Source organism: Cygnus atratus, chromosome 17, assembly GCF_013377495.2.
Source record: "Cygnus atratus isolate AKBS03 ecotype Queensland, Australia chromosome 17, CAtr_DNAZoo_HiC_assembly, whole genome shotgun sequence".
Taxonomy (NCBI): Eukaryota; Metazoa; Chordata; class Aves; order Anseriformes; family Anatidae; genus Cygnus; species Cygnus atratus.
In genome coordinates this window covers 11,940,117-11,951,436 of record NC_066378.1, presented here as the reverse complement: position 1 = coordinate 11,951,436, position 11,320 = coordinate 11,940,117, and the positions used below count along the sequence as shown (strand labels likewise).

General features: G+C 39.3%; 1 protein-coding gene across 2 annotated transcripts; it reads left to right on the top strand.

Moving 5' to 3' along the window:
• The first annotated feature begins 169 nt into the window (after positions 1 to 169).
• On the top strand, positions 170 to 11,035 carry TCTN2 (tectonic family member 2). Of its 2 annotated transcripts, none has more exons than XM_035564957.2 (18): positions 170 to 319; positions 651 to 764; positions 1,046 to 1,119; positions 2,199 to 2,394; positions 2,623 to 2,723; positions 2,965 to 3,161; positions 3,396 to 3,519; positions 4,133 to 4,268; positions 4,964 to 5,029; positions 5,698 to 5,826; positions 6,477 to 6,554; positions 6,853 to 6,933; positions 7,328 to 7,439; positions 7,839 to 7,942; positions 8,365 to 8,521; positions 9,215 to 9,340; positions 9,855 to 9,943; positions 10,744 to 11,035. In XM_035564957.2, exons 1-18 carry the CDS (start codon positions 250 to 252, stop codon positions 10,857 to 10,859), a joined length of 2,070 nt encoding a protein of 689 aa, XP_035420850.1. In that variant the 5' UTR covers positions 170 to 249; the 3' UTR covers positions 10,860 to 11,035. The 2 variants fall into 2 exon arrangements, with proteins under 2 accessions (XP_035420850.1, XP_035420849.1); XM_035564956.2 differs by having other exon boundaries at positions 172 to 319; positions 4,133 to 4,277.
• Positions 11,036 to 11,320: the final 285 nt, after the last annotated feature.

Sequence of the window (11,320 nt, the reverse complement as noted above, 5' to 3'; positions counted from 1 at the left end):
CTCGTTACAATTCCATTGCGTAAGAGCAGAGGAGGCGTCTTGGGGAGGGAGGATGTCTGTGGAGGATTCAGGAGGGACCCCGAGGCCCCGGGCCCGGCCTTGTCCCGCTGGCGGCGCTGCGGTGCCCGCCGTGAGGTGCCGAGGGCCCCGCCGCCTTCCCGCCCCTTCCCGTTGCCATGGCGACACGTTGCCGCCGCAAAATGGCGGCCGGGCGCCGGGCTTCTCGGCGGCGCGGTCCGCCCTGACGCGATGGCGGCGGCGGGCTTCGGGGCGCTGCTGCTACTGCTGCTGGCGCCCGCACCGCGGGCTGGGCAGCCCGGTGGGTGCAGGGGGCCGGGGGGTGAGGGGAAGGCTGCTGAGGGGAGGGGATGCGGGGGCAGAGCGGGACCTTCCCTGACTGACTGGTGATGGGCTGGGGCGGGAGGACACGGAGCCCCCGAGGGGTGGCGTGGGGACGTGCACAATGTAAACGCAGCCCTGTGGTAGGCAGCACGAGATATTTTGTGCCTTTGGGGACAATTTAAGGTACGGCAGGGTGTAAGAATCCAGTCTAAGGGTGAGACCTGAATGCATCTTACAGATAGTGCCTTTTTCAGTTTCTGTGCGTATTAAAATGTGTTTCGCCCCCCCCGTTTTTTTTTTCTTTTTAGTCTTTCAGCCTTCGTTTATCCATATGTCTGGGCTAAGAGTTAATTCGATTTTTCATGGAAATTCTTCAGGAGTTAATTTTTATATAATTTTAAATCCTATAGATGAAGAGACAGGTAAGAATGATTTTTTTTTTTCCCTCAAGTAGTATATAAATTTTTTTTTTCTCCTGCTAAAATTACTGGAGCAATACAAGTTCATGTAGTGCTTTAACAGTTACTAAAACAGTAACTCCTAAGGACTTCTGCTGGTTAAGCCCCTAGTCCTCTGTTGTCTGCTTGTTAGCTGAGCTTAAGGATGTGCCTACTTGAAGCCACGGGAGAAGTTTAAATTTACTACTGATTCTTTTGAGTCTTTTCTAAATGAAAACACAATATATATTTTTATTTTAATATAGGAAAATTGCAAGTTTCAAATTGCAGTGGAAGTAAAACAGATGGTGATTGGAATTTGAGCGTAACGCCTGGTGTGGTATGTAAAATACTGATTCTTCCCTAAAATAGGGAGGATTGAACTATCATACGTTAAGGGCTAATGAAATGTCAACAAAATGTTAATTTACTGACAACCTGGTTTGCGTGTTGTGCCCTTGCCATTTTTCCTCGACATACCTTGACATACGAAGCTGGTGAAGGGTCTGAAACACAAGTCCTATGAGGAGCGGCTGAGGGAACTGGGGTTGTTTAGTCTGGAGAAGAGGAGGCTCAGGGGAGACCTTAGTGCTCTCTACAACTACCTGAAAGGAGGTTGTGGGGAGCTGGTGGTTGGTCTCTTCTCACAGATACTAGCAATAGAACAAGAGGGAATGGCCTCAAGTTGCGCCAGGGGAGGTTCATGTTGGAAATTAGAAGAAATCTCTTCTCAGAAAGAGCAGTCAGGCAAAGGAACAGATTGCCCAGGGAGGTGGTGGAGTCACTGTCCCTGGGGGTGTTCAAGGAAAGGTTGGATATGGTGCTTAGGGACATGGTTTAGTGGGTGACATTGGTGGTAGGGGGATGGTTGGACCAGATGATCTTGGAGGTCTTTTCCAACCTTAATGATTCTATAGTTCAAGACTGTTACAGATCTGCTGGAAGGAGCTGGTAATACAACAGCATTTTTATATAGCATGAGCTCTAGAACATGCACATCTATTACAATTGTCTTCAGCGTTAGTTACGTTACATATAATTCTTTAAGGCTTTTGTCAACTCCGTAGTCATTTCAATTTTCAGCTGAAGGTAGCTATAAAAACTGAAATTTACTTTTTTGGTTATTTGTTCTTTTCTTTAAAACTGTGTGTGCGATTTCTGAGGGAACTTGTTCTGCAATGATTCCTTAAAATTCTGTGTACAGTTCATATACTCACTTTATTTGCATATTCCAGTAGCATACCTTTTGTCATTCCGACTTCAACAAACACCTGATTTTTATATTGGAAGAATATCATTGCATTGTGGCACTGACAAAGTGGTACCGAAACTTCTCTTTCGGGAACTGATGAGTGATACAAATAAGAGTAATTTAATATAAGCTGTCATATCTGTCAAACTTTATTCTGCATTTTTCAGGATACATCCGAAGTGATCATAGACCTGACTAGAAATCTTCAGTTGTGTTTGCCCAATGCCACTGACTGCTGCACAACACCTCTCTGTGTGCTGGAAACACTTCAGGTTTTAGCTTGCCGTGATTCGGTGGTTCTGGCACATCTCCTGATTCAAGCTGAAATATATGCCAACTCTTCCTTTACAGGAAATGTGTCAGGTAAGTGTTTAGATATGCTCAAGAAGAAATTGTATTTTCTTTTCCTGTATATATGAAAAAAGAAAATCTGGGATTTCAGCAGCAATGATTGACCCTTATTAATTGTTAATGAAATTTAACAAAGGATTTATACACGGTTGGAATAAACTGTAATGTGCAGGGCCTACTTCTTGGGATTCCAGTTCATGTGGTTTGATTTGTCTCTTCTTTTTTGTAATTCTTTTATAGAAGATGCATCTGTCATCCCTAACCAGGTGTTTCAGCCCTTGGGCCCTTGTCCTTGTGACTTGACAGATGGAGCTTGTGATGTTCGTTGTTGCTGTGATCAGGTACTTACTTCGTACTAAACTTTGAAATGTTTTCAAAATTTCTAGGTTCTGGGGAAAGTGAGGAGAGGGAGAGGTACTGAATGTTTCAAGCTAGAAGGAGGGCTTGTCTGGGTGTTCTGGTATTTCTAATAGTATCTAACACATCTCTCTACAAACCTGGTTTGTTTACCTGTGAGTAGGCTATAGTGGCTATGGTAATGCAATTACTGAACTAAAAAGTGACCGCTCTTTGCCCTTTCAGGAGTGTACACCAGATTTGAAGCAGTTATTCAATGGATCATGTTTCACTGGAGTGTTTGGCGGGGATGTAAACCCACCTTTTAATCAGCTGTGCTCTACAAAGACTGATGAATATACTCCTGATTGGTTTCCCTTCCTTTGCATACAGTCTTCTCTTAACAATACACCATTTCTTGGCTACTTTTATCATGGCTCTATGTAAGTTTTACGATTTTTTTTTCTCGACACATGCATTAGCCATGCTACTGAAACTGTAACCTGTTTTTTATAATGAAAGTTATTTTGAAATTGGAATTTTATTGTGTGAACTTTAAATGCAAATTGAGAAATGTAATTGGTACTACATGAGAACATGGTATTTGAGAGCAGATGCATAATTATTTGCATGAGATAGGGAGTAAAGAATTGTTTAATTTTTGAACTTAATTGCAGATCTACACCCAGAGTTCCTTCATTTAAGATCCCTTTACAAACGTCTCCTGTGAAAGTTTTCACTGGTTACAGTCAAGGAGATCCAATTATGACAGAAGAAAATGAATATTTTACCATCCCCCAGGTAATCATGTCCTGTTTAGGAGCTTCTGATTCCTCTTGGCTTGTTTGACATTCTTTATCACATTCCTTATGTCTTTGTAACCAAATTCTGCAACTTGCTGTTGTGAACTGGTAGATATATTTTTCACCTAGCACAAAATCATTATTAGAAATGAACATTATCCTTCCCGTTTCCCCTACCCAACTCCCAAAGTGGTAATGTTTTAATTATTTCAAGAGCTAAAAACAAGCTTGGCACCCCAATTAGTAGTTTATGGCTTATCATATTTCTGTATATATGTTATTTGTCCGCTGTATTATGGAGTGCTATAGTTGGTTTCCCCTTGTCTCATCTGGCTGTATTCTTTTAATTCCTTCTGCGTTTTAGAGAGAGTCTTGTTAGTTATAATTACTTTGATGAATTGGGATGGAGCTAGACTGTGCATTATAACTATTTTGAAAGCTGTCCATTTTAAATTTTAACCTCTTTTGTGATGTTTTGATAACATCAGATCACTTGTTTGTCAGTCATATATGGCTGTAGTACATATTTGGAGCATTTCACTGACAAATAGTTTTAAAATGAAAAGCAAGAAAAAAGCCCAATGTACCTATTTCTGTTGAATTACCTGCAGCAATCCATGGCGGGGCAGTGTGTTGGAAATGCCCCTGTGGCTTATCTCCATGACATTGATGTTAAGTGCCTCACTGATCTAGCATCTTACAAAGAAGGACTGCCCCACGATGTGAGAATAAACAGTGGTACAGGAGGTATGTTGGGTAAGCCCTAACAGAAATGTATTGTATGTTCTCCCAGCTGATAGAACAAAATAAACCAGAGGACTTTTGACATGGCAGCTACGTGTAATGTCATTGATACCTGGTAGCTGTAGTTCAGCATTTTAGGGATGTTCTAATCAGCATTTGGGGTGGTTTCTGACAGCCTTCTAACAAGCTTCCCACAGTTACTCAGGACTTAGGATATAAGAAATGAATGGGAAACAAAAGCCAATCCCATTGTCTGTTTCTGGTGACTCATACTGAATGTGGCTACACATGACAGAATAAAGCATCTCTTGCTGTTCTCCAATTGTTGCAGAGCCCTTTTTCTGTCAAAAGGGTGCAGTATCATTTTAGAATTGGTGAGAAGTGCTTTTTTCTGCATTAACAAAGCATATACTTATGAAGTGTCTTCCCGGAGTTTGAGATGGCATGATTACCAGCATGAAGATAATTTATTTTATAATGCCTCATTAAGTTGTCTAATTTTTTAATCTATACTACCTTTGTAAGATCCAGAGATAATTAGCTATGCTCTCATAATATATAAATCATTTGGTCCTTTACCAAAATTAATTTTCTAAATAATTTTCTGCTCCATTTCCATAATAAAAATGATTTTACCTTGGATGTGAAAACAGTATCTATTAGTCAGGATTACTGCAGTGTTTGTTTTTTATTCTCAGACTTCATCCAACAAAATGTGATCTATAGGACCATTGCTGACATGGGCAAATTCATTGCTAAAAGCGGTATGTCTCTTCCATTTAATAAGTGCACTTCTTACCTAACCTTGGATGATACAGTTGATTTTGATGCCTAAAATGTTTACCTGCACTGATTCTTAGGAGGGATCTTGTACGTCTTCTAGTACTCAAATAGATGGCAGGACATGTGGTCTGTGTAAGCAGCAGCTGTATACGTCTGTATTTTTGGAAGCTCTTGTGCCTCTTTAAGGACCTTTTTCAGCCAGTGAAGCAGCTCTTTGATGTAGAACAGCGGCTCCCAGTTGGTGGGGGGGTACTGCAGCACGGATGAAGTGTTGAAACCAAGCTGGTGTGTTTGTTTTTTCTGGGCAGTTATGGTCCTCTTAGAGGGATGAGATGAAGTGAGAGGGAGTCCTGAGTCCAGAGAGCCCCATCAACTGATGAAATAAAGCCCAGTGCTGGGCTCTTGAAGGTTAGCTATGAAAGGACCTGCAACTACAGATGTTAAAATATTGATAAGCTAGAGGACTGTGCTGTAAGTGCAGCATTCTGGCCTTATATGATGGGACTTAAACAGTAAAATAACTCTCCAAAAGATCGATGTTGTAATTTCCAGAATTTTGGTAGAGATTTTTAAGGTGGTGTTCTTCATTTACAATACAGCTTTCTAATTAGCAATGCTTTTAATTGCGTGGTTTTATTTTCTTCTGCAGAAAGCCTTCCTACTACCGAGGTTTTGTGTCAAAATGTAACCTTTGCAGAGAATTATACGTTCATTTGCGAAGATGAGAACATAGAGGGAATAAACGTCACAGTCTTCCTCGGACGTTTATGTGATGGAGGTATCATGAGATTTCTTTTACAGATTTTTAACTTACTTTTATAGAACATAATAGAATAGTTCAGTTGGACAGGACCTTTGACGAGCATCTAGTCCAACTGCCTGAGTACTTCAGGGCTAACCAAGAGTTAAAGCATATTAATGAGGGCACTGTACAAATGCCTCCTGAACACTGACAGGCGTGGGGCATTAACCAACTCTCTAGGAAGCTGGTTTCAATGTTTGACCACCCTCACAGTGAAGAAATTTTTCCTAACATCCAGTCTGAATATCCCCTGGCACAGCTTTGTGCCATTCCTGCACATCCTGGCGTTGGCTACCAGGGAGGTTCCTCTTGTTCCCCTCCTCGGGAAGTTGTAGAGAGCCATGAGGTCACCTCTTGCCCTCCTTTTCTCCAGACAACACAATTTTTTTTTCTTCAGCATGGAAATTCTCTGATAGACTGTGTTAATTAGTAATTCTGCTTAAAAAGAATTTCCTTTGGATTCTGGAAGAAAACTTACGGGTCTGATTTCCATTAATTTCTATTATTTTGAATCTTGTGTTACTAATGAAGGATGGAAGTTTGCATCCTATATAGAGTTGAACAGAATACTTCTTGCTAATTTACTTATTTAAAAGTGAAGGTTTTTTTTTTTCTTATTTTACCAGAAATACTGACACAGAGATTCACAGCCAAATTCGTAAGCTTGAAGAGTAATAATGCAGAAGAACTGTCTGGGAATCCAGGTATTAGTTCTTTATTTTGCTTCTTAAAAGAATAAATTTTTGTACTGGACTGATCATTATCAGTGACCATATTTTATACCTCTTTCATACTCTGTTATGTTGCTAGCCTCACTTTCCTATCTTTATTGTACTGTCAGTTGTAATAGTGGTGATTGGCTTTTAGGCTAAATATTGATTATTTTAAGTGATGCTACTGTAATGGAAAAGTGATTACTGCAAGACTGATGATATGTATTATTAAAACAACCTTAATGCTTGTAGATTCTTACAAAATGTTCGCAATTTCTCCTACATTTAGGTTATCAAGTTGGAAAACCAGTGAGAGCTGCAAATATGAATGCTTCTGATACTTCTGGCAGCCTAAACATTTTGCAGCCAGGTACTGACTTGTGAGGTTACGACTTCAACTTCTTTTACTGCTAAAATGCGTTTGTTTTTTTTTTTTTTGTATATTTTACTTCGGAATCTCCTCTATGCCAAATTTTGCCTTTCCTAGACTATTTCCTAGCCTTCATTCAAACTTCCTTGAGGAAGCCTGTGTTTAATACCTGTGTTACTGAGCGCAATGTACTTTAGGTATCCAAACATATTGCAAAGGAGACAATTAAAATGGAATTTAATATCAATATTTCCAGTTGAATGGACTTGAATCTATTTGAATTATACTGCTTAGTGTTTTGCATTCTAGTATTTGATGTTTTTGCACAAAATTGAAAAATAGAGATGAAGAGGTAAATATGAGAAACCTCAAATAAGATGTTTTTGATTTACAGCTGGGAGAGGTTTATGTGCATCAGCAACTGATACACCAGTTTTGTTTGGATTAGATTCATTCACTGGATGCATACTAGAAGTTGGTATTAATGAAGACTGCACACTTTTAAGGTGAGCTACATAACATGAATTGTTTTTCCCTGTATCCCTCTTGCTGCTCCTCACGTGATTTTCTACAGGTTTCTACCAGCAACATTGATACTTTCTTTTTAAATGTTCTTGCATACATTTCAGCTTTCTGTGGTTGACCCTTTTTTTTTTTTTTTTTTTTAAAGGGAGATTATAAAAATTGTTTCACTCACATTTCCTCGTATTCAAGTGAGGATTATGTTGGAGCGGGATGCTTTGTCATTTTGTACCTTTAGTAGATAACTCAATAGTTGAAGCTTGTTTTAACTAAATGATAGCATCTTTCTGAGGAAACTGATGTTATGATATAATAATACTGTAACCCAGAGTGGTTTACACTATAGATTTACTTTCTGCTTAATATGATGTTTTTATTTTCAGAGGAAATGTAACTGAGAGATTGAATTCATTAATACAAGCTACTCATGTTGGAAAGAGGAGCAATTCAAGTTACAGTGATGTAAATGACTGGGTGGAAATTATACGTAAGTGAGGTTTATGTTGTTATTCGTAGTCTAAATGTTTAAAATATGCTCTTGTAGTATAATTAAATCATCTCAAAATAGAATCCAAATGTAAAGTCAAGTGCCTGAAGATACTGATCTGTGTCTGGATCCATCCATCCATACATACATGTATACATTCACGTGCACACACACATATAACTTCACATGTATATGTATACTGCAGTAAGATGTGTACAGCTGTCAGTCAGTAGATACAATGATTTGGTATTTTTAGTTTTCTGTGGATAAACTATTCCTTTATGTATATTTATATAGAGAAAATGTTTTTGCTGTGTTCCTGTGGGACAGTTAACAATGTTTCACTGGAATGTGATGATAATATAATTACTGAAAAGATAGTATTTTCTATAATATTTTCATTTAACTCTGTTCTTCCACAGGTCTTGATCCATTTAATCCTAATACAAGTGTGAGCACTGGAAACTTGAGAGGCATTTGTCCAGATATTCCTGCAAATCTGAATATTCGCATAATTTTTGCTGATGTGGGTGCAGTACAAGGGATTCCCCGTCAAGAGATACTCGCTGTGCAGATCAGGTAGAACAGAGCTGTGTGTCTGGCTATTTGACAAATGAATGTTTCATTTTGAGACTCATTTTTGTGTCATACTCAGATTAAACTTTACAAACGTACATATTATTTCCAATTTTTACATGCATTTTACTTGTATTTGGAACACAAATTCTTTTGAACCTAACCAGAGGCTGAAATTTAGGTTTGCATATCTCCTTCTGAAATTTAAAGAAAAAAAAAAAAAAAAAAAGGCACAAAGATTGCCCACTGGTCACCATTAGTTTCAGTGAAGTATTAAAAAAAAAAATTTTTGCTGCTGCCAGTAATAGGCGTATGCAGGGCATTCCATCAGAAGTATGTTTTAATTCCTTGCTGTGGTGGAAAGGACAACAAAACAAATGTCTTGTGTTCTGCATTACCCCAGTGAAGAGCTGCTTCTTGAGAGCTGTGGTAAATGTTTTCTTCTTTCCTGAAACTGTGGAGTTTCATATTGCAAACACTCTTTTTTTTTTTTTAAAGTCAATCCAAATCAAATAAATAGGATTGTGTTCAGTCTACCTCTTTTTCCAGCCTTTGCACATTCTCTCTGCAGTGTTGAAAGTCCAGCGATCATCAACCTCCTTCAAAATCCTGTATATTTTGTCCTTTCATGGTTACGTTTAGGCTCTGCATTTCCACTTTACAGCCCTTTAGTAATAGTTATTCATGTTCTTACAGTTACTCGACTGTCATATGGCAATTCCAGTGTGGGCTTACCTGTGAAAACACTGTCAGCTTTCTTCCCATCACTGCTTCTGTTCAGTTCATCAAAGTGCCAGCTCAGCCACCGATTCCAATGACAAGGTAATTCTTGTATTTAAAAAAAAGCAAAACACACAAACTTGTCACTAAGTTAAGCAGATGTAATGTAAAATGCATAGATCAAAAGGTTATTTTGGTTTGCTGGAGTACAGAGCATGAAGGACTGCGTCTAACACTTATTGAATAACAGTTTTGTAGGTGAGGATCTCCCCCAAAAGCAGGCAGTGTGGGAAGGCCTGTAAATTACTCTGCCAAGTTGTCATTTGGTTTTGGCAGAAAGCGTCCGTGCCTTTTATTTGAGTGGGCAAAGATTGTTGTGCGAGGCTCCTAAACTGTCTATTGTCTGAAGATTTGCTCATCACAAAAAGAAACACCTGGCTAAAAATGGCAGATAGGGAATAAAAGGGAGGCCTCTGGTTTTGTTAGAGGAACTAGAAGCTTGTGTTTTTTTTTTTTTTTCTTTCCTGTAACCTGGCCACTTTTCCAACTCTTTTTTTTTTTTTCTACTTGTCCTGGTGTCCTGGTGGTACTGTAGGTAATACACACGTTTTTTCAGGTTTCAGATTAATTATACGGAATTTGACTGCAATCGAAATGATGTGTGCTGGCCGCAACTCTTTTATCCGGTGACACAGTTCTACACAGGTAAGAATAATAAGCAATGCAGAATGCCATGAACTGGCTGTATTTCTTGAAACATAATTAAATGTGTGGACTTGTTCTGAAATAATGGTTTGTAGTAGGAAATTGGAATTTCAAAAATGTGCTCCAAAAGTCGGGTTAAATTTTTTTCTTGATAATGCATTAATTTCTTTGTTAGGCTTGTAGAAAAATAACTGCTAAGAGTGCTTTGTTGATGGAGATTTTGTGAGCATCTGTTCGACAGATTCTTTTTCATGTCCGTTTAGAGTTGAGAGGGGGAGGTATGCTTTCTAGGGAAAAGGAGAGAATGTTGCTTTATGATAGGGTTCTGTTTCTGTATCTTGTGGTAATTGTGGCATTGTGTTAGTGTGGGCTGTTGCCCCTGAAGGGAGACTCTCTCTTTGCCAGTACGTGCTGTTCTGTCTGCCCACGGAAGCTGCAGCAAAATCTTGCCATGTTGGTAAGAGAGAGAACTTTGAAGTTTCCTTCGTGAACAACTGTGATGGATTATGTCTCGTGGGAGGCTGTATAGATTAAATATCTGGCCTTTCAAAGGGCATCAAGGCACTTGGACTCTGTTCTGAGAGCTGAACGGACAGAGGCACCTGTCTGTTCTGTTATCTGCACTTCAGGGACTCAAGTTATACAACGTACAAAATTTTGTAAGCGCAAAGGATCTTCCTTGTTTTATGCTCTTTTATTCAGGCTATGTATATGCTTGAATCTGTATCTGACAGTGGGTTGATGTCCAAATTGAAGCTTAGCATGTGCTTATACTTTGTTTTCTTTATCTTCTTTTGCAGGAGAACCCTATTCCCAATGTCTTGCTAAGGGCCTGTCACTGGCATTTCTTGTATTCCTTGCAGCAATTTTGAGTAACCCTTGGTTTTCTAAAGTATGGGATAACTTCTTGATTTAAAAATGTTGATGTAAAGAAAACCACTTTGTAAATATTTTAAGGACGTTTTGGTAAAATTTATGGACGGATATTGTATTTTGCAGACATTTTTATATGAACACTTAAAGATACATGAAATAAGTTCTCTTACAGTGTGCAGAAACTGGTTGTATTAATAAAAAATGAAAGTGATAGAATTAAGTTTAGTTGCTAGAGCATTTGGAGCAGCAAGAGCACAGAGCTGGCTTCAGCAGCGTGAGGTCAGCTGGAGCGGGGCTGGGGGGGTGTCAGTCTGGGTGAGCATGTGGTGGGCCCCTGGGGCAGCAGACCCAAGTAAACCTGGCGTGCCCACCTCTTTTTGGAACAAGGGAACCGAGTACTGCTGCCTTTGGACAATAGCAAGGCAGTTTTTTGAGGGGCTGTAATTTGATTTGGTAACTACCTGCTTGGAGCTGCCTATACCCCACAACACGCTTCCTACC